Source organism: Rattus rattus, chromosome 4, assembly GCF_011064425.1.
Source record: "Rattus rattus isolate New Zealand chromosome 4, Rrattus_CSIRO_v1, whole genome shotgun sequence".
In the NCBI taxonomy this organism is placed as follows: Eukaryota; Metazoa; Chordata; class Mammalia; order Rodentia; family Muridae; genus Rattus; species Rattus rattus.
Genome location: NC_046157.1, coordinates 145,121,449 through 145,148,083, shown reverse-complemented (window position 1 = coordinate 145,148,083; position 26,635 = coordinate 145,121,449). Strand labels below are relative to the sequence as shown.

At 44.1% G+C, this 26,635-nt stretch overlaps 1 protein-coding gene across 1 annotated transcript; it reads right to left on the bottom strand.

Moving 5' to 3' along the window:
* Positions 1-4,693: 4,693 nt before the first annotated feature.
* Positions 4,694-25,021, bottom strand: Atic (5-aminoimidazole-4-carboxamide ribonucleotide formyltransferase/IMP cyclohydrolase). The gene is made up of 16 exons (XM_032901301.1): positions 24,894-25,021; positions 24,530-24,656; positions 22,694-22,770; positions 21,109-21,175; positions 18,840-18,928; positions 18,297-18,448; positions 17,846-18,002; positions 14,362-14,487; positions 13,275-13,382; positions 12,443-12,528; positions 11,886-11,975; positions 10,543-10,671; positions 7,944-8,036; positions 7,237-7,419; positions 6,087-6,242; positions 4,694-5,469 (listed from the first exon to the last, which is right to left on the bottom strand). The coding sequence occupies exons 1-16, from the start codon at positions 24,910-24,912 to the stop codon at positions 5,350-5,352; spliced, it is 1,779 nt and encodes a 592-aa protein (XP_032757192.1). The 5' UTR covers positions 24,913-25,021; the 3' UTR covers positions 4,694-5,349.
* Positions 25,022-26,635: the final 1,614 nt, after the last annotated feature.

Sequence of the window (26,635 nt, the reverse complement as noted above, 5' to 3'; positions counted from 1 at the left end):
GGATGGCTGGGCTGTTCCAATGACTTGAGTGGCATAGTACAGAGAAGTTTTCCTTGGGAACCCCCATGCTATGACAGCAATCGAGCCCATCTTGATTTGATAAACTCAGTTTACTTACAGTTGGTCTGCAAAAGTAATTTCCTTTTCTTTTCTTTTCTTTCTTTTTTTTTTTGGTTCTTTTTTTCGGAGCTGGGGACCGAACCCAGGGCCTTGCGCTTCCTAGGCAAGTGCTCTACCACTGAGCTAAATCCCCAACCCCAGTAATTTCCTTTTCAATTTCATCAATTTCACAAGATTTAGGAATTTTTGGGCTTTTACATTGAACATGGAGTGTGTGGAATGGAGCATAGGGTCCAATGGCAGAGGACTGAGAATGTTGAAGGCTTTAGGGTTCACTGAAACCTTACTCCTACCTGACATTTGGAATAGTAAAATAGCACAGAAAATCAGTAAAAAGTCCACTGTCTTAGTTACTGCGCTGTGGACACGACGACCAATGTAACTGTCGTGACTGGAGACTTGCTGGTAGTTTCAGAGGGCGAGCCCATGGTCATGGCAGAGACATGGTTGTGGCGAGCAGGCAGGCACAGTGCTAGGAAGAAGCACTAGTGCACGTGTGTTGCAGTAACCTCTCCAGTCGGAATATGCCTGAGCTAAGAAAACACAACTTGATTAACATGAGTACAAGCTCGAGCCTAGACTGGGCAGATCCACCACTACACTGTCCTATCCCCAGCTCTGAAATCCCTCATAACTTGCTTTTTTTAATGCCACGTCTTCAGCTCCCTCTTCCTCCGATGACTTCTCTCTCCTCTCCTCCAACTTCCCTTCCCTTTCCCAAATCACTGACTCTCACCTTTATTTTACAAATTAAATGGGAGAAGGTTCTGATACGGTCACCTGAGTCCTGAGTACAAGACTAGGTAGGGGTCCTAGGGGCAGCAGAATTAGCATCAAAATACAGATAACTCCAGGGCAAACCACAGCATACAAGTGCGAGCCCTGTGCTCAATCATTACTGAATAAAATAAAATGATGTGGCAGTGTATGCTTGCACACCTAGCACTAGGGAGGTGAGGTAGGGTCAGAAGGTCAAGGTGATCAACTACATGGGGAGTTGGAGGCCACCCTGGGTTACCTGAGACCCTGTTTTCCCCCACTACCATTCAAACCTCATAGGAAGTACAGATTCAGGTGCTATTAAATAGCTGTCTGACATTATGTGTGTGTGTGTGTGTGTGTGTGTGTGTGTGTGTGTGTGTCCCCGTCCGTCTGTCTGTCCTAACTTCATTGCCAGTCTTCATCTGAAGTTCCTGGAAGAAGGCAGCAGAGCTAGTGGGGTGGGACGCACATTCATAAGTGAAATTACAAAGCAAACAAAAGCAAAAGAGCAGGTTTCCCGCCATAGTGCTCCAGTCTGCCCAACTACAAGACAAAGCGGAGTCCCTGAAATGTCACAGCTGAACTGAGTCCAGTCAGCGGGACTGACTTAGTTGATTAAGCCAATCCTCTTGACTACTTGTATGTGAAGATAAAAATCACTACCTTTGTGGTTAAGCTTAAAAAAAAAAAAAAACCAATAAGGGGTTGGAGAGAAGGCTCGGTTGGTAAGGGCTCACTCATTACTGCTCCTGATGATCCCAGTCTGGTGTCCAACAAACTTACCCAGTGGCAGTCAACTGTCTGTGACTCCAGCTCCTGTGGACGCAAAGCAGGTAACCTCCACAGATCCCTGCACTTGCATGCACACACTCAAACACACGCGGGTGCTGAGAACTGAACCCTAGTCCTCTGCAAGAGCAGCAGTGCTCTTCAGCACTAAGCCATCCTCCAGCCCCTAAAGATAAACCTAAAACAGTGCGACGACAGCAGAGCCTTGTCTGTCCTATGGTACTCTACTGCTTTTTCTAACTGCATCCCAACCTGGCTGGCCTCAGACTCACTGTAATCTTCCTTCAGCTTCCCAAGTGCCGGCACGAGAGGTGTGGGCCACAGAGCATTCTGCTGGTTTTCAAAGCAACACACTAAACTGATAGCTCAACTTGGAATATATTCGTCAAATTTAAAAGGGCCTTCTCTGAGCATCACATTTCGAGAAATGCAGAAGTCTTTCCCCTGGTTCTCTAGCAATACGAACATTCATCAGGAAAGCCACTTACTGTTTCCAAAGATCCTTAAGTCTTCACTGACTCAGGTGGTGAATCCCCTGAGAAATGCCTTCAGCAAGCCAGATCACCAAGGCATAATGCAAAGACTTGGCTGGATTTAGAGACAGACAACGCAGGATAATTCTGTTAAAACTAGTAAATGATGTTATCAGACTTTTAAAAGAAAGTAACAGTTTTGAAGTTTTAGCTGTGCCTGGTCAAAGTTGGATTTATAACGAAATAGGCTGTTTGGTATTTGTACTGTTTTCAGCTCTAATGACCTAAGGTGAATTATGTAAATTAGCCCACTATCCTGCTGCTATGAACCTGTAAGGCACACCTTCGAGGGAGGTGAGTGAATGGGGAGGAAGAAATCTCAAGTATAGGAAATGGCTTTTCCTATTTAATTATATTCCCATGGAAGATTGTATTCCATTTCTAGCTGTATGAACTCATTAAGGTGATTAAGAAACATCGCATCAGCACACTGAAGTGCTGTAATTGCCTTCTTTCCAGTAAGTTCTCATATCCCAGTAAGTAGGGAAACTGGCAGGCTACAATTTTTAAAAGTCTCTCCCAGGGATGCAATTCAACTGTTAAAAAATAAGCAGCATTGTTGGGACTTCTCACGTTTGCAAAGATTACCCAAGGCTGGCAAAGCAGGAAGATGACCTTGTACAGACTCACCAAGTTCCTGAAGACTAGGGCAGGAGCCTCGAGAACATCCGGTTGGAAAGGGGGCTCGTCACCAAGTCTGAGGACCAGAGTCTACCCTTAGGACCCACAGTGGAAAAGAGAACTGACTCCTGCAGGTGTACTCGGAGCTCCACATGCATGTCATAGTGCATGCATGCACGGAAACACACACACACACACACACACACACACACACACACACACACACACACACACACAACCTTAAAGATTCATTGGCATTTTCCTTTGAAATGTTGAGTTATTTTTATTTTCAACACTGACCTACTCTATCCTCATTAAACACTTCTACTTGAATTGAGAAAAAAAAATCCTCCATAAATTACAAATGAAGAGAATCTGTGAGTAACGGAAGCAGAGAAAGCATTCTCTGGCTAAATCGCCCAACTGGGAAACCCCACACTCCTCAATCAGGTATGAGATATGCAGGCATGTTTTACATTTCTTCAAATCCTCACTACTCAGCTCTTCAGAGACACAGTGGTTTTAGCAACCCTGGGAGCCACATTTATTCCTAAAGTAGCTTCTTTGAGGAGTTGCAGTCTGGGGTCATGGGGTCTGCACTGGCTTGGGAAGGTTCGCAGCCGCCTACCTGCAGGCTGCATAGCCTGCAAGCTCCATCAGCTCCGGTGTACAGGTCAGGGCTTCTACCAGTGAGCCTCTGGCGTCTGTGCTTTGATGAATTCTGTGTATGGCATGTGCTGGTGTTAAGTCTGACGTGATCCAGATGGAGCTCCATCTCCACATCCCCTGCCCTCGCTTCCCAGTGCTAGTGTTGGCCTATGCCCCAGTGACCAACCATGCTCACGCTGTAAAAACAGGGTTCTCTAAAACAGCTTGTTAGAAATGGAACTAATCCACGCCCCCCCCCCCAGCAATGTTTTTATTTGTAACAAGATTATGTGAAAGCTGGAATCCCACTGTCACCTCCCACTCAAAAAAGCAGTGGTTAGAATTAGATGTGTAGGCACAATGAGGCAGCATAGGGCTAAGCAGATAGATGGTTCCAATTACAGTTTTATGTTCACCTTCAGCCAAGCTAAATAACTCAAGGAAGACAGCACATTTAATAATTTATGAGCCGGGGTTGGGGATTTGGCTCAGTGGTAGAGCGCTTGCCTAGCAAGCGCAAGGCCCTGGGTTCGGTCCCCAGCTCCGAAAAAAAAAAAAAAAAATTTATGAGCCAAAAATCTGCATTTGCTATTTATTGCTACTAAAAATAAATAAAGAGATGCGGTGGCCACCAGTGTGTATCTGTGCCTGTGAGCTGGGAATTAAGAAGTTCCTGTGAGACTCAGACCACAGCTCAGGAGAACGCTTGCTTAGCATGGGTTCAGATCCCTAGGACAGCAACAGAACATCACCCACAAAACCCCTTTGGATAGGTTAAGACTCAGGTGGAAGCCAATGTTGGCAGAGACTGGAAGAGAAAGTTCCATTCCTAGGGCATCTCATTCACAAGGCTGGCAGTTAGCATGAACAAGATGGTCTGTGTCCTCAAAGAGGCAGGGAAGGTCGCCACAGTGGCAAGCAATCCAAGAAACCAAGGCTGAGAGGGACCTCCGTCCTGTGAAGCCACAGTAGTTTACTGACTATGTAAGCCCACTTTGTTCAATGGGCCATTCCAAGAGTTGAAAGATCAGCCAGCACAGAAATGACTCAAAAGATGACTGTTACACATTCTCTGTGCTGGGTGTGGTGTGCAACCTTTAATTCCAGCCCTCAGAGGCAGAGGAGGCAGATGGAGCTGAGTTCCAGACCAGCTTCATTTACAGAGTTCTAGGACAGCAAGAGCTACAGAGAAACCTTGTGTCAAAAAACAAAACAAAGTGACCTCAACAAAAACTTTTTGAAATTTATTTAGAGGAGTGGAAAGAAGGCAAAACTAACCAAAGGCTAACTGACCAAAGGTTACCGTTGACCCAGGCATCGCCTGTGTGAACAGTCAGGACCAACACGGGGACACAGACTCAGTCATGTCACCTCCCCCGCCCAACACACAGTCCAAGTCTGCTCCCTATGGGTGAAAAGCTCTAGGGGTCGGTCTGTAGGTTTGTACCAAACAGGTCACCAAGGAGCTCACGGTTTTTAAGCAGTTCTGAAGAAAGGAAGGGCAGTATCACCATTATCTAGATCCTGCTAAGGATGCAGTTCTGAGAGGCACAGAGAAAGGAGCCCTGGGGAGAGCAGTCCTCAGTGGGATGTCATCATAAGGCAGCTTGGCTTCTCCTTGGTTACCTGCACTTAGGTGTCTCGCAGGGACTTTTTGTGAAAGCTGGCTCCCGTGGGGAGGATCCTTTCAGGTTTTGCAGAAACAAGTCTCCCCACGTGGTGTCTCAGGCTATACCTTTCAAGTGAGTAAGACCTAACTGTCTAAAACCACAGACCCAAATATTAAGATACGAATGACTCTGTTTAAAAAGATACACTTTCAGGATCCCACAGGAGTATCTCCCGCTAGGAAACAATGTAACAATGTCAGCCAAGGTCAGTGGTGGAAGAGACGGAGATCTGTATGAGCCAACACGATCCCCAGCTCGTCACACGCCTCGATCACAACCTTGTCAGCAGTAGATCCGGATGGAGCGACAATGTAGGCCACACCACTCTGCGGAGGAAAACCCCAAAACCAATGTTGACTTTCAAGGCACAATAACATGCATATCTAGAAAAATACAAAATTCCCCTCTAAAATGAAGCAGTAGGAGAGAGGACTCAATGGCTACTTTTCCAAAGAATCCAAGTTTGGTTCTCAGCACCCATATAACATAGCACCCACAACTATCTGAAACTCCAGTTCTAGGGCCTCTGACACCCTCTTCGGCCTCCATGAGCACCAGGCAGGAGCACATACCTACATACATACTTATGTGCATGCAGGTAAAATAAACATAAATATAATCTTTAAAAAGGGCACAAACTAATATTCAGGCAAAGGAAGAGACTTTGGATGATGCCTTTATCACATAGGAAAGTAAAACAATCCATTTGTATCAAATCGACAGTTTTACTATGTGACTCTAAGAAATTAAAACATAGGAAGCACAATGTGTGTGTGTGTGTGTGTGTGTGTGTGTGTGTGTGTGTGTGTGTGTGTTGCTAGGAATTGAAACTGAGGCCAGACATCAACTGGTCAAGCGGTCTGTGCACATCCCCATCCTCTCAGGGGGCATCTGAAGTCATTCTACAATTCTACATTCCCAGCACACAACAACTCCTGCTTACCCTTTTCGCTCGGTCTACATTATCCCTGAAAGGAAAGAAAGCATCGGAGCTGACAGACACGCCACTCAGCTTGGCCACCCATTCCTTCTTCTCCGCCTCAGTGAGTAACTCAGGAACCTCTTCAAACAGTGCTTTCCATTTCACCAGGTCTTCACCCTAGGGAGCCGGGGGTGCAAAGTGAGCCGGCAGCATCACCTCTAGCTCAGTCCAATGCCAGCACAATGCCAGCACCCACTAGGGCTTTCTCTTAGGACTGCTCCCTAAACAATGACACACCGAGGTTCCGATTTTCAGAAGTTCTTTGATGTTTAAAAAAGATTTTCATTAAGGAAAGGTCATTCTTAGACGGCCAAGGAGATCACGTTGTGCTTTTGTTTACCCCAAACCTACCATATTCCCAAATCTCAAAGTTAAATTTCTAACTTTATATACCTTCACCAAACCATTTAAGATAATTATTCATGTCCAACCTAGGAACCAGACAATAACCGATGTTTGTGTAGATGAACTACGTGTCTAACTGTCTCAGGTATAGTCAGCCGTGGGCAAATCAAAACAATGCGTGGTATTTACTATTACTTGGATGTTTGTCACCTCAAGATGATACTGAAATGTAACCCCTAGTGCAGAGGTAGTAAGAAGCAAGGCCTTCTGCAGGAAGGACGCGGTGGAGCGTGCCGACAAGCTTGCACTCAGTCAGAGCAGGTCAGATAGAGCCACCATCTTATACCAAAACAAAACCAAAACACAAACCTCATGGAGTTGCTAATGGCTTTTGTAGAAAGTGTGGTGGGAGAAGGCGCTGGTGACCAGCTATTAGATCATGTACTGCTAAAGTCTAATGCACTACCAGGCAGAAAGCTTCTACTGATGCTAGGAGATACTGGGAGATGGAGAAAAACAGTCCTTGCAATAACAATATTATAACCCGAAGGGGAATAACAATGGGCCTACAACATTAATCCAAATCATTCCCCAGGAAGCAGAGGTCTGTGCTTTCAGAAAGGGTGCAGCAGTGAAGTTGACAGAGATCAGGAAGGTATTTTAAGGATTTCAGACTACTGAGGGTTTTAAGAAGTATCTCTGGGGTAGGACAGTCATAAACGACACTACCACAACGTAGTCCACCGGGACCGCAGTCAATCCGTACCTCACCAATGGTGCCGGTCACATACTGATCGATGGCATTGGAGACTTCTGCTCTCTTCACCCCAGCTTTAAACTTCATGGAAAGCACTCGTGGATGGTGCCGAAGCCACCAAGAGTTTGCCTTATCACCTGCAAGGCGTGTACAGTGTATCCGAGACTGCTGTCCTGCTCCGATGCCAATAACCTGAAGAACGGGGACGTTAGTGATCAGCAACACTTCTCCCAGCCACATTTCCTTTTCAAAGGATGACAGGAGTGAAGCTTCCATCCTGAGTGACTTTGCTGGCTTTCTGCCCAAGGACCAGAGACCACAGTCTGCCATGATTTAGTGACCAGAACTGACAATCCTAATAGCTGGCAACCATGAAAATCCTGAAAGGCTCTTTGGAATCACACATTAGTATCTCTCTGGCCCCAACACCAACCTGTAGTGTGTGGGTGCGCGTGTCCTGTAGTGTGTGTGTGTGTGTGTGTGTGTGTGTGTGTGTGTGTGTACGTGTACCAGTCTCGCTAACCACACCTGAGGCAGCTCCCACTGAGCAACAGCCAGGGTAACCAAGAGCAGTAATGGGCTCCGGGTTAGTGTCTAAGTCTACCAAGGTGCTGAATAAATACTGACACCAGGAAGAGAAACCTGGCAAATCTCCCTTTCCTGGCATCAAGGCAGATGGGCTTTTGCCCACTGCTCTGTCTCGACAGCTTGGTTACCTGCCCGTCCTTGGCATAGCACACCGAATTAGACTGAGTATACTTGACAGCGATGGTGGCGACAATGAGGTCTCGGAGAGCAGATTCCGGCAGCTGAAACAAACAGGATGGCTAAGTCTCACCAGGCTTTGGAAATCGTGTTGACTTAAGCTATGGACACAGTGTAATACACAGACCTGTAATACAGTTAGGACCCTCCATCACAGCAGACCCTGCCGTACTGTCCTCAAGACTGAGGCATGCGAGCACACCTCTAACTAATCAGTGCTCTCTGCAGGCCCATGTGTCACCCTCACACTGATGACAACCATTCAGCGACATAATGTGAAACACTGTTTTTACTTGAAAATGACGAATAATATTTTTTGGTCGGAATTTCTTTAAATAACTGAGATATAAGATTCAGGATCAGAACTAATATTCCAACACTTGGAAGGCAGAGGCAGGTGGATCTTTTGTGAGTTCAAGGCCAGCCTAGTCCACACAAAAAAATAGTCTTAACAAAACAAAAAGCCAACATTCAGCATTAAGTCTGCAGGAGATGCAAAATGTCACCTTTGGTACAAATTAGAAACGAGAACAATGAAGCCAGTGTGTACCCTAAGCAGGTAAGGGTGTCAGCTACAGACAATTACACGGACCACAAAAAGATGCCTAGGCCCTGGCATCCGCCATCAAAGGCTGAGGAAGCGGGATCTGGGCTTCAAGGCCAGCCTAGACTACAGAGAAGAGTGAGTTATGTCGCCTGTGAAAAATGGATGCAATTGGGGATAATCATATTAGGTAAATAACTAAGCCACTCTCAGACACACAAATATTCTATTTTGCTTGTGCTCCCTAGATCTATAGATAAATAAAATTATAAATCTACACCATGTGCAACGTGAAAAAAGAAAAAAACTGTCTATGGGAAAAAAATATCATATATAATGAGCACATGCAATGAAAATTTAAAAATAAACAAAAAGATAAGCTTGGCTTCATCCAAATTAAGCTTCTACTCTGCAAAAAGAGAAATAGAATAAAAATATAGGAGTACTCAATTGTATGTGAACCTACACTTCTTAAATCTCAAAATTCAAAGCTTAGTTTTAAAAGATTTTTTAGGGGGATGGGGTGAAGGATTATGGGAGGGGGTAACCTGGAGGGGGCAGTGAGTGGGACGTAAAGTAAATAAGTAAGATAAATAAATAAAATGGTTTACTAAAAAATATTTAAGGGAATTTATTATTCTAGTATTAAATACTAATAATATTATTAATATACCCTTCACCTTTTGTTTGAGCCAACAAGTACAGAGCTGACTACAGAAAACAGGTCTCTTAGAAATCCACTTCAAACATACTCCGGCACTCGAAGTCGGATAAAGGATATGAGAAATGCCCGTGGGGTGGATGGAAGTGCGCAACCAACTGAAGCACTGTTTTTTTTTTTTAAAGGGGGTGGGATGTAGGTAGACTTCAGATCTCTTCTATCTCCCACTCTCACTACAATGGCCTGCTGTAAGCAGACCAGTGCCCCTCCAGAAGCACACAGAAAAGCCTGACCCACAGCAAAGATGCAGAGAAAAGGCCAGAAGAAAACAATGATCTCAACAATCTAAACATTTCCCGAGCACCATGCAAGGGAGGGGTATGAGAGCTCAGCTGCATTTCAGAAGCCTGACAGGATGCTGGGGCAATGCAAGGTCAGAGGACACGGGAAGGATTTGGGCAGATACTCAGCTTCTGCAGAGGAGAGCTGGACCACGGGCAGACCTGCCTCACAGACACCAAAGCCCAAGTTTAAATCAGCTCAGTCCTTCACAACTAGGTATGAGCCATTTCGCTTCACCTGCCTGCCAGGAGCATAATCAATTCTCTAGAGTGAAAAAACACTACAGACTCTCAGAATATCTCCACATCCAGTGTCCAGCACTGAATACAAAGGCCAGGCATGTTAGCAGGTAAAGCAGGAAACAATCCTTCAAAACTGAGGGCTCCATACCTCAGGGACTAGGCCCTAGGTCAGGCTCTGTTCAGTCCCAACACACACACACACACACACACACACACACACACACACACACACACACACACACACACCCTCTATTTCCCCATTTGTAACTTTAGACAGATTTAACTCTTCTCTGTCCCAATCCTGTCTTTTGTACAGCACAGAGGATGGTCCTTTCCCACAATGCACTGTGACCGAATGGAATACTGCATGTAAGCAGTTCTCCCCAGACCATCACTACTTACAGGGTGACAAAGGACACGACCTAAATATCCAAGGGCACAGGTCATACTTGGGTTGCCAGACGGCTTTTCACTGAAGTAAAGCAACATTTATCAATACAGAAAAATATCTGTGAGCTAATGCATGCAGTTGCAGAAGACACGATCTTACTCAAGTATGACTGAAGACACTTCTTTCTAATTAAGTACATATACACACAGGCTTCTAAGGTGTCCAGCTTACCTGACAATTCAGAGATGCGACAGCTGCTTGCATATCCACCAATTACAAATGTGGATGGACCTTAATAAATGATAAGCTTACATATACTGAAGGCAGCAGACATGCTATTAATTTTTAGTTCAGATAACTTCAAACTTACATCTTTATTCTTGGTGACAATATTGCTAAACAACGACTTGTCAACAACACCATTATTTCTCTTCTGGCTTAAACGAAGACCAAAGAGTGTTCGAACTTCATTTTCATCTGGTTTGTAGGACTGGTCCATCTGAGACACAAATTTTAAAAATTAAGTATTGTATCTACAGTCTCAAATTTTCTATACAAAAAAATTCACCTTTCCTGGGTTTGAGGGTGCATGCATATAGTCCCAGTACCTGGAAGGATGAGGCAGGAGGACTGCAGGTTAGAGACCAGGCTCAGCCACAGTTAAGTTCCAGGCCTGAGCTACACAGCCACACTGTGTCTCAGGAAACAGGCCCAAAGGCTAACACAGGAAAGACCTTACCCATGAGTTATACCCATTTTCCTAACATGAACATGTGTGATGACATCACTTAGTAATGGACACAATGCAATGAAAGTAATAACATAATATGGGAAAATAAGAATTATAGCTTGCATCTCCCATTATGTGAGATGCTCAGTTGGTGAATCTGAGATGTAAAGTTCATTATAATTGCAAAGATAAAAAAATTTAAAAACACCATATCCATGAGGACATTCAACTTGGCCTCCACCTTCTACAGGGGCAGCATAAAGTCACCAATATACATAGCCTGTGACCCCAACTCTATTTCTCTCAGAACTTAGGTAAGTTATATAAAGACAGACAGGTTTGCAAGGGTGTTAATGTAAAGCAGGGTATGTGAGTAAGAAACAAAAGAAGTGCAGATGAACGCCCTGGTGGATGTGTCCTGACTATTTCTGGAAGGACACAGAAGAAATTTACATCTGTCACTTTAAAGGGTAGCAGTGGCAGTGGGACAGGCAGGAGAGTTTCTACGACAGTTGATATCTGAACAAGAAAGCATGTTAAGTACAAATGAAAAGTAAAACTTGAAAGTGAGACTCTTACGGCCCCAAACTACTATATAAAAAGGGTAAGAATAAGAGTAAAGGTGTCTGGCAGGCCAAGGCCGTGCACACGCTCAGTGGAAGCCCCAAGATTAACGCAGAGGCAGGGGTACCAAAGGCTTCCTACTGAGACCCCAGCTACTCATAAACGAGAGGAACAGAAGAGTCTGGTGCGCTGCTCTGTCAAATCCCAGCATCTGCAAAGCTGGGTGTGAGCTTGAGGCCACCTTGAGCTACACAGTACAACCCCATCTTAAAAAGAAGACAAGAGCAGGGGGAAAGGGACAGAGACAACAATAAAGAGGCACACATTTGAAGGCTGTCTCAATAAGAAAGACACACGGGGAAAAGAACACAAAATAAACCCAAAGACTAAATTACCGCCTAATTTAAAACTGCACCAACCTGAAGAACACAGTAGCTTCCATTTTTCTTTTTAGAAAGTATTTTCAAGGCTTCTTCTTCATAGCCTGGGGCAACAATACCATCTGACACCTGTAAATACATATATTAAATTCTTATTTTTAGAAATCAGAGAATAGCTCTATAAGATATAGCAACAATTAGCTGTACTATCAACAGAAAATGTTAGCATTAAAACTCAAAAAGCTAGTAGGTAGACTCAGAATTATTCATTAGGGTGAATTCATCAAAGTGCTTCCTTCACACTTCTCCACCCTGATCATTCAGGTTCACTACCATGCCCTCGTCACGCCTTTAACCACAGGACCTTGGGCATTAAGCACAGCTGCAGAGGACTTAAAGAACTGACCATATAATACCCCCCACATCAAGACAAACACCTCAAACCCTAAATCTCAAAATTAAGGGAAAGTCAAGGATCGGTGTCCTACATGGTAAACAGCTGGGGCAGACGTTACCAGGCAGGCTACGGTTTCAATGAAGCCTAGGGACAAGCTATTCAGTTACATATGTATCAATATATTTGAACCTCTACTCACTTCTCTGGAGATAATTTTTGCAGTTGGGACATCACAAACGTCAGATAATGCAACAAAATCACCAAATGAAGACATCCTATCAGCTCCTGTAAATGAAAGGTAAAGGGATTCACCATAAAGCAACTGTGCATAGAAAAACTCACATGATCAAATCTAGTATTTCCTTTCAGACACTTTCAGGTTCACAGACATGATGCCATGTGGCATGCGCCTCTGTTACTCCAATGTGGGCAGGTATACTATACACGTGATGTGGAAAATAAAACCTCCTTTCCTAAAGCTAATTATTACAGTTATCACAATCAGTCAACTAATGAGTAAGAACGTATTACTTTTACCTTCTACATTAGCACTTAGCATCAGCTACTGAAGATAAGCGAGTCACGTGGCCTCCACCCAGTCTGTATCTACAGATGAGGGGGGCAGGCAGGACTCGGCACAAGGCTATAGTTGCTGCCTATGGCTGTAACTAATAAACTGTAGCAGTTTTCTCAAAACCCTTCATGATCTAGTCATTATACCAAGTTCTTGTATTTCTGAGTATATAAAACCTAAGTCAAATCAAACTTAGTGGTTAGAATAACTATGCAATTTTCCTCAGAATAAAAATGTATTCAAGTACCTAACCCAAAATAATATGTACCAATCTCATTTGTTTCCACATACTACATTAAAATAGTAACAAGCATTTTTATAAATATAGTCATCTCAAGTATTAATTTAAAACAATGAAAGATAAATGTAAATCCTATAAGCCAGGGGTAGTACTATTTTACTCTATTCAGTATGAAACACTGCTTTTTCCTCTCAATGACAAAATCTCTGATCTGACCTCTTGCTCTTGCATATGCAATGGCCAGGGGCGTGAGGGTCGGATAGAGGTCATAGACCATGCAGACTCTGGCTTCGTCCTCACTGAGTGGAACCCCAACAGCAGCACCTGGCAAAGGAAATGAGAATGGCAGCGATGGCAGGCAGGAGAAACAGTGGCCAAGCACCCCCAACCTTCCCAGGGTAAAGCACTGACTGGGCAGACCCTTGTGACCATGCACACAAAACTGTTTAAAAGCACAGGCAATAAACCTGAAACCTCAAATTGCTACTTTTCAATATTCACACCAAAATATTTGTTAAAGGGCTGGATGTATATCTCAGTGGTAAAACATGTTCTAAGACCAGGCTCATTCCCAGCACCACAAAAGAAACAAAGAAAGCAAAATGATTTTAAACATTTACATTTTTAAAGACCTAGCCTATATTTTTCAAACAAATGAATATTTTATAGTACTTATGCCAAATTAAACAAAAACTACTCAGTGAGGTAATTAAACTCTACAACCACAGTTGTAGGGGCAGTGACATCTCTCTGCGGTGGAAGCAGAGCCCCCGCAGCCCGACCACACTGCTGTGCAGGCAGCCAGGCACGGCATTACCGACTCGCTCCGCCTGGCTCCACACCCCGTCTATTTCTACTCACTCACTGCACTTTAGCGCCCAATAAATATTAACAGTGGTGTGCGAGACTGCAGGCAGCCCTTGTGACATTATGGATTATGGAATTGTGTGTGGACTTGAGAAAATACGCGCAAGAATGTCTCATTCAATAGAAACGGGACAGAATGTTACTTGAACAATCCCTGCATGTTTACTAAGGTACAATTCCAACACGGAAAGGTAGTTCTCTGGCTTTATTTCACTTCACTTTCATTCCTCAACGTTCAGAACGACACTGCAAACGCCAACAGTGCAATTTCTCTCTCTCCTGACTCTGCCACATAATTGTGTGTACATACATTATGTCACCAAGGTTTCTATGACTATCACAGCCAAAATTGGTCTATGATGTCCTGAACTGTCTAACCGGCATCAGCACTCCCTAAGCCTCAAGCACTCTAGGCCATTCTGAAGGCTTTCCTCACCTGCTGGGCTGACGTGCTTGAAAGACGCCGCAGCTGGAATGTCTACTGCTCCTCTCAGCTCTGTCACCAGCTGCCAGGCATTCAAAGCATCGCAGAGGTTTATGAATCCTGGGGCTCCGTTGAGAACTACACATGAAAACACATATACACGTTAACAAGCAGGCTCAGAAAGGCCACATGTATGTGCATTCCTTACAAAGTAACACACCTAGGCTATACAACCTGCACATGATTTTAGCCAAAAGTCACAAAGGTACAAAAGTAATCAAAGGCTGGGGGTAGTGCACACCTTTAGTCCCAGCACGTGGGAAAGCAGAAGCAGGTGGGTCTCTAGGAGTTCAAGCCTAGTCTGGTCTACAGATTGAGTTCTAGGATAGCCAGGGCTACATAATGAGACCCTCAAGAACCATTCCCAAACCACCCCCACCCCCCAAAAGAAAAATGAGCCAAGAGGTAACAGGCATCTACAGACGTATCAGTAACCCAGCTTCAAAAGGAGCAGAGTGCTTGGGTCATCTTCAGAGACGTGCGCCCCCACCCCACCTCTGCAGAGTAGAAATAAAGTAGTCAGAGTCTCAGCACCAATGACAAACCAGGTGTCCGCTACACATGTGAACAGATTAAGTATTTATGACTATTAGTATGTCACAAATCATAAACTTTTTCAACTAAAACAAACAAACCCTAACAACAGTGGTACAATTAAACTGCTGTGGACAGGAGCTACAGAAACAGTGGTGTTCTCATCTTCTCGAGTGGATGCAGTGACAGCTGCAGGCTGGGTGCTTACATTTAATCCCAGCAGTCAGGAGGCAGAGGCATGCGAGCCTCTCCAAGTTCAAAGCCAGTCCGATTGCACAGACTTCCACTACTACAGGCAAACCATTACCACAGACAGACTGCAAGTGCAGCAGAGCGGAATGGTGTGTGCTTGTAATCTCAACACTCGGGGATGAGAGCGGAGATCCTGAGATCCTGCCTCAAAACAAGTTCCCCAACAAAAAGAAAAGCACAGTTTCAGAAGGAAGGCACAGAGCAAGCAAAGCAGACCAGAGATCATTAGCTCAGCCCCTTCCCCAGCCCCTACCCCTCTGTGGGTGCCAGCAGACCAGAGATCATTAGCTCAGCCCCTTCCCCAGCCCCTACCCCTCTGTGGGTGCCTTGTCAAATTGTGAGTGGGCAGGTGAGCAGAGGAACAGTCGTGTCTAAACACTTCCCAGAATGCTGGTTCCCTCACATCATATTCTCAGAGGTACTAATAACTGGTCAGACATAACAGAAAGCGCTTCAGAGAATGCCCTGCCTATTAGATGAAACAAACAGACACTGTCTCACTTCCAGTCAGAAGAAAGCAAAAGACAAAACCAAAACAAAAATCAAATATACACACAATTCCATCTTTATTCTTTGCTTCAGCTTTGTTCCAGACAAACAGGAGTGTACACTCTAATAACCACATAAAAACACGTTACCTTTCCTCAGAGTGAAGCAGCCAGACGCACAACACACATAAGGAACACTGAAGACTCAATGTTTTTCAGTGTTGAGGGTAGAACACAGAGCTTCCTAGAGTACAGGTGACACCCCAACCCAGAAAATTCTTATAAAAATGCAAAATCCAGGCTCAAAATGTAATACTGCATTGGGGTCTGCCACTCGAATGTGAGAACTCGAGTAAAGCTGGGCGAGGTGACAAAGGAGGACGACCAGCTACTCTGGCCAGAGGTGCTGACCTGAAACATAGCCAGGACCATGGAGAGCACAGGGAAGGGGTCTGAGTGGAAAGTCAAGGTCAAGGCCCTAGAGCAGAAGCTGCCCTGGCTGGGAGTAGAGCTAAGGGGGTGGTAGTGAGTCAGCAGGAACGGAGACTGCAAGGCAAGCACCTGATGGAGCAAGGAAGGCCAGTGAGGAGTCCTACGTGGGAAGCATCACCTGATGCAGTTAAAACTACTCGGTTGTGTAGAACAGAAAGTCTAAGAAGGGGGCAGAAGTAGCTTAGTGCAGTGGGGAGACTCTGAGACTTATGTATGGTTAGGTACGAGATGTTGCTGTGGTAGAGCAACAATAGAACTGCAGATCCCTGGATGGCAAGGGTAAGAGGAGAGACTCTGCAACCCTCAAACTTCCTACCCTGCTCTCCCCAGCCCTCTGGGCTGAGACAGGAAGAAGAGAAGTCACAGGGGAGCAGCTGTTTCTGAACAGCAACCCATGGACCAGAGTGTGTTGCCCTGAGTGTGAAGCTGTCCTGGCTCTCACCATGCACCAACTCTCCTGTCAGTTCTAGGGCTCCACACCCAGAGCTCTCCTCTGCCCTTCCCCTGACTCCTCTCAGAGGGACAAAACAGGGTAAAACCTTGAAAGTACCTCTATTACAGCTACAAAATGTCATGTATCAATTCCCTCTGAGGTAAAACTCTATTTCAGACACAAGACTTTAAAAGGGAGGTGAAACAGAGCTGACCCTACAGCAAATATGGTTAAGCTCAGGAAGTCCCTGAAATTGACCAGATTTACTAGGTCACTATAGAAGTTGTACAGATGGATAAGACATTCTCAGACTAGTTTGGTTGCCTGGAAAGGACACTCTTCAAACTGTGGAGCTGTCTGCAGGCTGAGCAGTGTGCTCCAAAGTCCCAGTTTTGTAAGCTATCTCTGAGTCATTTCTGTTCCTATAAATAAGCTCTCACCACTATTCCTATAAACAATCACAATATACCCCACTGGATCACCAGGTTTGACTTTGGTGATATCTGTACTTTGGCTGTCACTGGTCCCTTCTTTGGAGTAGACATATGTTCCCATTTCCACAGAAATAGTATCACACAGCATAAACAGTTTTAATTCTTAGTTCAAAGACACAGTTTTAATTCTAGTTCAAAGAATACCCAACATCGTCATTTCTTTTTAAATTAAAAAAAAAAAAGTGTGGTGTAAGAGGCATGAATACGGACAACTCTGACCTGGGACTGAACTCCAGTCACCAAGCTAGTATATCAAGTACCTTAGCCCCTGAATGATCACCCTGGACCCTCAATGTTATTTAACTTCACACGTTTATGTTGGCCTACAACAACTGTCCTTTTAGGTCCAACAAGGAAATCATTTCTTGTGACATCCGTCCAACAGATAGTGGCTCTCAACCCATAGAAACACACAAGAGTTTCCTCTGCTGCTGTTTTCACTGCCTCAACTACCAATTATAGAAGCATCGCAGACTTGGTCTGCTTCTCTTCTGCAAATCTCAGCAACTCCACCATCAAGTCTTCCCAAACAGCAATGTCCCAAATACTGCCATCTCTAATGTGGGCTTTGACCACCACTCAGGCAGTATAGCTGCTGTGCCGCTCTGAAACTTTCCGTGCACCTCAAATCTGGATGGTTTTAAGGCCTGCTAAGTAATTTACTTTACATCTGGAATGGGAGTGACTTCAGATACAAGAAAGCAAGCCAGGTGTCTACACAGCTCATACTTCTCATGCTTTACCTGTGATGGGAAGCTTGGGCTTCAGTGTATACAGCTGGGCAGGAGTCTGATGGGGGTTCATCCCATACCTCAAGGGCATCTGAGAAATTCCTTTACTGTACTGTTTCCTGAAGTAATCCGAAATCGCTTCATCATATTGAGCAGTATGCGTGAATGCCTACAAGAAGTTGCATTTTGTGAGATACTAGGAACACTTCCCAAGAACTCCTTTAGGTATAGACTTAGCCACCACCCCCAACACATCCCAATTAACACTGAATAGTATAATTAACCTTTCTGCCTTTGAATCTGACAGAAATTTCCTAATCCTTGGTTTCTCTGTGTTTAGTGAAAGGACAGAAGGCCCAAGCAAAGTGTGGGAAGCTGACATATTTAGCAGAACCGAGTGCTTGCACTGACACACTCAGACTGCACGGACACTGCTTTATGGTATGACAGAAGTGCACCCCACCTTCAATGCCAAGTGGCGCCTGGTCTCCAGGGAGGTGTCCTTATTATCAGAGCCCTGCATCTCTGCAGCCACCGCAGCATAGTCCTCTGGTTCACACACAACTGTCACTCGAGCATGGTTTTTGGCTGCAGCTCTCAGTAAGGTCACGCCACCTTTGAAGGATGAAATATGCTATTTTCCTTTGGTATTTTGCTATCAGTTGAAGAACTCTCAAATAAAATAACTGTGAATAACATTTCTACCTTAATTTTTGCCTTAAAAAATAAGGGGAAAATAGCTCATATGAACCCCACCCCATGTACAAAAGTAGCTTGTAAAATATTTTTTAAGATGGGAGTCATGACAATCAGATTTGTGAACATTGGAGACTGAGGCAGGAGGATTACTACAAGTGGAGCTCAAGGCTAACCTGGACATTGTAGCAACACCCCCACCCCCCCCATCTCAAAGACATGAAACAAAACCAGAAACAATATTAAAATAAAAGCAAAAGCCAAGAACGTGATGTCCACCCATCACTTTGAAACGTTCCTGTCACCTTACCAATGTCAATTTGCTCAACAGCTGCCTCAACGGTTACATCTGGAGAAGCCACAGTCTTCACGAACGGGTACAGGTTACAGACAACAACTCTGACAATCAAAGACAATTAGCTGTCATTCAAACACTTAAACTTCATCGTTCACAACTATTTAGGAAAAAAGTTACTACAGATGTGATCAAAACCTGTGAAGACCTAGAACACAGACTGTAAGCCTGACAATTTCAAATTCTTTTCTTAAAGTTTGTTTTTACGTGTACAGGGATTTGCCTGCATGTGCATGCACGTAGTGCCCATGGAAGCCAGAAGAGGATCCACAAGTCATGAGTAAACTGCTGAGAGCTGCTGGAACCTAAACCTGGGTTCTACAAGAAGAATAAGTGCTCCTAGCTGCCGAGCCACTTGTCCAGCCAACATTTCTACATTCTTAGAAGCCACATTGAAAAGGTCTGGAGGCTCTTAGAGCATAGAGTCAGCACATGCTCTGACGCTTGGCTAACTAATACTCCTAGACCTCCCTTCAAGCATGACGGTTAGCCTTAGCTCACTATCACTATTAAATCATTAAAATTTCAAATTTTGTTTTTGGCCGAGAATAGTGGTAAACACTACCTAGGACATACACATTTACACTATTTCCCCAAGAGACTGTAAAGATTGTATACATAATGGAAACACTTAGCATTCTAAAGGTTTTGCTTTTAGGGGGGGGGTCATAAATATCCACCCTAGGACCACAGTATACGCCCCACTGGTAAAAAACCAACAGAAGAGGTAAGGACTCTCAGTTCACTGGATTAGGCTTGTTATCCTGATTCCAACACTTGACAAAAATATCACAAGAAAACTATCAGGGGCTGCTGCTTCCAATATAAGCTAACACAAAAGCTAACTTGCAAGTCTAACCCAGAAAATAAAAAAATTACATACCATAGCCAAGTAGGGCATCATCCCAGCAAGGCAGGGTTAACAAGTACATAAAAACATAGTACCTAGGGGCTGGCAAGATGGCTCAGGGAATTAGGGTGCTTGCTGCAAGACTGATACCCAGAACTCACATGGTGGAAGGAGAGAACCCACTCCTGTGGGTTGTCCTCCCACCACAAGCCGCCACATCATGTCTGACCCATAAATAAAGATCTTAAAAAATTAATTGTAATATTAACAGAAGACAAAAGCCTCAGGATTACTTGATGCACAAAGCGTGAAAAATTCTGTCTTTATCTATAATTTTATAAGACATCAATAATTTCAGAATTGTAAAATACCTCAACATGATAAAGTCTAAAATCGTGTTTATTGATATCTTAAAACCAATATTTGCCTAAGATTCAGAAATAAGAATATCCACTATTCACCATTTTTAGTCAATATTTTGCTGTGTGTCAGCCAAAGAAATATATAAAGAAAACTAAAGGAAAGGCATCAAGGTTGGGTACACGTGAAATGGTGTTCGCATAGAGAAAGTCCCAAGCTGTTAAGAAGAAAACCTACCAGCCTTAGTGAATGAGTTCAGCAAGACTGCAGGATGTATGATCAATACGCAAAAATCAATTGTAATAATACACATTGGCAAACAAAAATCAGGACAGGAAATTAAGAAAACAATGCAGAAATGACAGTATGAAGGCCAATCAAATACTGAAGAACGAAATTACAAAAGTGTCACACTGACACACTGAAAAATACAAAACAGTGTTGAGAGGAACTAAAGAAAATTAATGTTTCTCCAATAGGGAAAGAATCTTACACCCATGAGTTGGAAGACTTCTGCTGCTGGGACAACAATTATTCCCCAGTATACACAGGCCCTTTAGAAACCGATGCCTTGCCCAAGGGTTGCACAGGGATCCTAAATGCAAGTGTCCCTGGATGGCTTTGCATGAGCAAGGCAGAGTGGGAGGATCGAGGGCCCTCTGCTTCACACTGCATCTCCACCTCAGTGCAGTAAAGCTGCTCTGCTGTGCATGTTTAAAGGATACGACATGCTGGTTGTATGCAGCAAAATTAAAATCTTAACTTTTGAAAAACAAGGATTGGGCTAACTCCGTGGTGGGAAGTTTGCTCTACATAAAGAATTAGCAAAGTCAAGGTTGTTTTAACTTACGTTACATAGTTTGGAAATACAAATCTGGCAAAATCAAAACGCTATTAACAAATATTACATAGAAGACAAAGTGTTTCTATAGAGAGGACAGGAGAAGACATGAGGTTTGCCATCACTCATCGCTGGTGTTTAACTCACTCAAAATTGAGCTTCACACTTTTTACCTTATGAGGTTGAAATCAAGCCTGGCCATGTCAGCAGCGTCCTCTGGAATATTGCGTGCCAAGATTCCTAAGGTGGCAAAGAGAAAGGACACACTAAGGTCAGAAATTTGGGTGGCTCATATTGTGGAGTCCCATCCCTCACAGGTAAACCCTCTAATAGTCTTTTTCTGAGACAGGCAGGGTCTCACTACACAGTGCTGGCTGGCCTTCAAACTAGGAGATCTACCTGCCTCTGCTCCTGAGCACTGGGATGCGAGGCACACGCCACCACATAAAAGACAGGGCCTGACTATATTGACCAGGACTGTCTTCCACTCCTGAGCTCACATGACCCTTACAAGTCTGTGCAAATGTCCCGAGCACCTCATGTTCTTAAAAAGCACACACGAAGTTGAAGAGCTCTGAAGCAAATAGCAAATAAACAAAATGAAGACATTTAACAACAGACACAGCAACACAGGCCTATACTCCAAGCACACAGGTAAAGGCAGGAGAACAGGTTTGACGGCAAGTCTGAATTACATAGTAAGACCTTATTTCATTAAAATAACAACTGGGTGTGGTGCCTTAATCCCAGCACTCAGGAGGCAGAGGCAGGCAGATCTCTGAGTTCAAGGCCAGCCTGGTGTACAGAGTTCCAGGACAGCCAAGGCTACAAGGAGAAACCCTGCCTCCATAAACAAACAACAAAACCACCCTTTCTCTCAAATACTTAATCCTCACTGGGCCTTGAGACCTCTGATCCCGGCATTCCTGGCTAAGAGTTCAGGCTAGCATGGACTGACTACACAGTAAATTCTAGGCTAGTCTGGCCTCAAGAGAGAGACTCTCAAACACACAAAATGACCTAACTCCTTTCTTTTTCTTATGCAAATCAAAACCCCAAACCCAAAAACCTGTAAAAGGAATTTTTATATAACCACTGCCTGTCTTCCAATCTACATTTTCATAAGCTGTAGCTCACGACTTGACTGATAAACCTTAGCTTCTCAGTCTTTCCCTTTCTTTTCCTGTTTTTCTCTTCATGCATGTGCATGATTGTTGGGCAAGTATATCTATCTGTATGTGTACCACCAAGCCTAGTGCAAATGGAGTTACAGCGGGTTTGACTGGAATGCGGATGCCAGGAACTGAGCCTGGGTCCTCTGCAAGAGCAGCTGGTGCTCTCAACTGCTAAGGCCCAGCCATCTCTCCAGCACTAGTGTTCTGGGCTTCCCTTGCAACTTGCAATGCAGAAATACACTTCCTACGGCCATTACTGCTTAGAGGGTTTGCAACGCCAGACAAATGAACAGAAGTCACATTCTTTTGAGAATCAGTTACAGTGTAACACTGTATTCCAAGGGTGAACTACTTCAGAAGCCTACAGTCGGACTGTACATAGATACAACCCAATCTAGATTAACTACACTAGTTAGTAGGTCAAGATCAAAAGCAATGGAGGATCAAAGTGAGGGATCATGGGAGAAGTATTCTTTATAAAAAACTTTTTTGGGGATTAAGATTTATTTCTTCCTATATCCTCTGAAACTACGTATTAAAACATTTGTTATAAACTGAAGGTTTATAACCTTCAACCACTTACCAGCATGGACTGCAGGATGCAAGGTTTTCACACGCCCCCCTAACATTTCAGGGAACCCTGTTAGCTCAGACACATCTCTGGAAACAGAGTAATGAAACAGTTACTGAATTATCACCTTCAGGATTCAAAGCATCTCCCACCAAGTCTACAAGAAAATTTTTTCCAAGTCCAAATTAAGCAAAACTTTACATTTTTTCACTACGCTGGACTTCCTAAATTTTCTTCATATACTGCAAAATATTATTTCCTAAATATGTTTTGGAAAAGCACTGACTTTACAATGTCCAGACACTTAAGAACCTTTAATTAAGAAATAAATTCAACGGGCAATCCCATTACTCAGGAGGTAGAAGGCGGACCTCAGAGAGTTCAAGGCCAGCCTGGTCTACAGATAAAGTTCCAGGACAGTCAGGACTACAAAGGGAAACCCTGTCCTAAAAAAAAAAACAAAAGCAAACAAACAAAACAAAGAAATAAATTCTACCGAGAGTCATTTATAGAGAATTTAACAACAACAAAAGCATTAAAAGTATCTTAGGACTACAAGTATGGCTCAGTATACGTCACGAAGTTTGTCTCCCATGCACAAGGACCCATATAAACAAAAACACGGGGGGTTGGGGATTTAGCTCAGTGGTTAGAGCGCTTGCCTAGGAAGCGCAAGGCCCTGGGTTCGGTCCCCAGCTCCGGAAAAAAAGAAACAAACAAACAAAAAAAAAAACAAAAAACAAAAAACAAAAAAACAAAACAAAAAAACAAAAAAAAAAACCAAAAACACGGATTCTTTATCATGTTCCTAATTTTTAAAAGATACGCACAATCCAACACTCACTCAAGGAGGCTTTAGCAGAAGGATCACAAGTTCAAGAACAGCCAGGGCAACCAACAGAGACCCTAGCTCTAAGTTTTAAAAGTTTCTGAAACAAAAAATAAAAAAACGAGCTAGGGGCATGGCTCAGTAGGACTGGAGACTGGGGTCAGTCCTCCATATCTCCAAAAGAATAAAAAATGAAAAGGCGTAATGGGGGCAAACATTAGGCAGTGGTGTGTAAATATGAATGACCACCTGAGAAACATTTAAACTAGGTGATACACAATGCAAGAACTCCTCGAATTTCATCCACAATGCCACAATGGCCGACCCTAACCATGCCCACAGAACTCAACTGTACCTACTTGTCTGCTGTCCCTGACGCTCCTGACTCCCGTAAGACTCAGAAGAGAATCCACTGAAAACATCTATTCAGTAAGTAAAGGCATTTTTGCTGTTTGAAGCTGTCAAACGTACAGGGGTTAGGTACTGCTCGCACAGACAAGCGTTCTGAGGAGGTGAATAATTTACCTCTACAGAGATTATCCACAGGCCAAGAACGATTATGGCAACAATGACAGGTCTTTTATTAGGTGTGTGAACTTACTCTCCTGGGGCCTTTTCCCTTTTCTACCTCCAGTTCTTCAGGATCATCTCCTGACATCCCTTCCCACGGCCTAGTCATGCATCGATGGGCCTGTGAGAGAGTCACTGACTACTTTCTGATGGATTCCATAGAAGAGGCAGATAGAAATCCTCAAAGATGTTACAGTCTAACTGAGCAACCAGCTAAGGCCAGGCCTCGGAAGCTGAACGTCTGTGTTTATTCTGCATAACAACTGGCCCACCTAAGTTAATTTGTTTGAACACAGTGGCTGGGGGCTAGGGTTCAAAAACGCCAAGGCTCCCTAGTTCTAACCCAAAGAAGGTGTTTTTGTCAGTGCATGGATTACACGGCTTTCTGGTGAATATGGTCACAACGTTTTTCTCCCTTGACTTACCTTTAATACTACCTACTACCTTACCTGACTGCCAGGCCAGCATCCCTGATCGCTTTTGCCGTGCCTCCAGAAGCGACCAAACTCAAACCAAGAGACGCGAGGTTTCTGGCAAATTCCACGAGGCCAGTTTTGTCAGACACACTGAACAGAGCTGAAACAGAAGGCATTTCTCGTTACTCGGGGCCTCTGGCACCGCGTTCTTCCGGGTCTGGGGAAGGGACTCAAGCGATTGCAGGCCCAGGGCCCAGCACTGGGGAGGAGGGGTGGGGGACCCAGCTTGCAGGCCCGGCCTGAAGCCTCCCCAGCTCGGCCAGCAGCGGCTTGCTGCACGGGCGGGTTGCAGGGACGGTGTAGGCAGGACCCTTGTGAAGCATCGCGAGGGCCTCACCAAGCTGGGAGGAAGCCATGGCTGCTGCGCCGGGTCGCGGAGTCTAGAGACAGATGGGACACGTGCGTAGGCTGGCAGGCCGGACCCCGCGGTTCAGGAAACGGTGGGCGGGGCAGGATGACCCCACGTGACCCCAAAGGTCCCGCCCCCTCCTCCAGTGAGCAGCAGCCTAGGGCGGAAGGCGTCGCTGGGCGGGGCTGCAGCTAACTCTGGAGCCCGCGATCTGTACCCGCGGGCTTCCTCTTTTAGAACCCAGATCTGGGCGTGGGGACTCGCGGCTCGCGGGAATCTTGGGTGTTGCTGAGGTCCTGGGAAGTGGGACCAGGGAGGCTGGAGTACCGATTGGGGGAAACTAGCCAGAGTTATAAACAGTCCCAGTCGGACGATGTCAGAAAGAATTGGTGCAGTCTTCTACCATGCTCTCCTTTTTACAGGTCTGGGAAACAAGCGCGAAACCTACGCATGAAGTCGTTGCCTCTGCGGTCCACTGTTGAGAGCCCCAAAGAAGTAAAATTGACCATCATTTGAAGTTTTTCATACCACATTATAAAATAGCCTGGAATTTACATCAAGATCACCAAGGTCTTGCAAATCTGTAAAATGCTCTTTTCCTTCAAGGCCAGGTGGCAGGAGCCATGATAAATAAAGGTTCCAAGACTTCATTTATTGAAAACAGGAATAGCAAAATTGAGCACAGCTGCTTTTTTTTTTTTTTTTTTTTTTTTTTGTTTTTTTTTTTGGGGTTGGGGACCGGACCCAGGGCGCTTTTTTTTTTTTTTTTTTTTTTTTTTTTAATAAAAGTGACGTCTTTGGCACAAAATAAATACATCTTGCTGTATACACAGCCCTATTTTTTATCATTAATGTTTTAATATTAATTTTGATTATGGCCTTTTGTAATGCTATTTAATACAATTCCACAAAAGAACTTAACAATTCTATAACGGAGCCTGAAATTTTACAATTCTATAAAAAGCCTAGTTTTTTATTTCCAGTCTAGACTCCCAATCTGAGCAAGCTCCATTCTCCTATTACTTGGATGTTAGTCTGCTTCTCGCTTTCTCTAATAGTCTAATCTCTTTTTATTCCTTCAAATATCTATTGATCAAATATCTATATCATTTTTCTGACCTCAGAATGTGTTAACTCCTTGCTCTGAACACCTCTCACATTTCTATGGAAGGTATATCAGGATCATCATAGTATTTTAGAATGTGTTTACAACTTTAAATGTACAGAGGTGAGCAAGGTTCCAGGTCAACAGTACAGGGAGCTTCCCTGGGCAACCACATTAGATTTCTATAGGAACTAGAAAGCAGAGAAAGCAGTAAACAATAACAGGAAATAAACAATGCTTAGACATTAGGCATTTCCACATTTAAAAATATATAGGCAAATATTCATTGAGCCCTTTCTGCCTGACATAAAGAATGTTATGACCTCATCACCTGTCTAGGAACTCAAGATAGGAAGAAAGTGCAGACCCATACCCTGGGGCAGTAAGAAAACAAACAAACAAACAAACAAACAAACAAACAAAAAACCCACCAGTTAAAAATGAGAAACAAGGGCTGGAGAGATGATGGCTCAGTGGTTAAGGGCACTGACTGCTCTTCCAGAGGTCCTTAGTTCAATTCCAAGCAACCACATGGTGGCTCACAACCATCCCTAGTGGGATCTGATGCCCTCTTCTGATGTGTCTGAAGAGAGCAACAGTGTATTCATATGCATAAAATAAATAA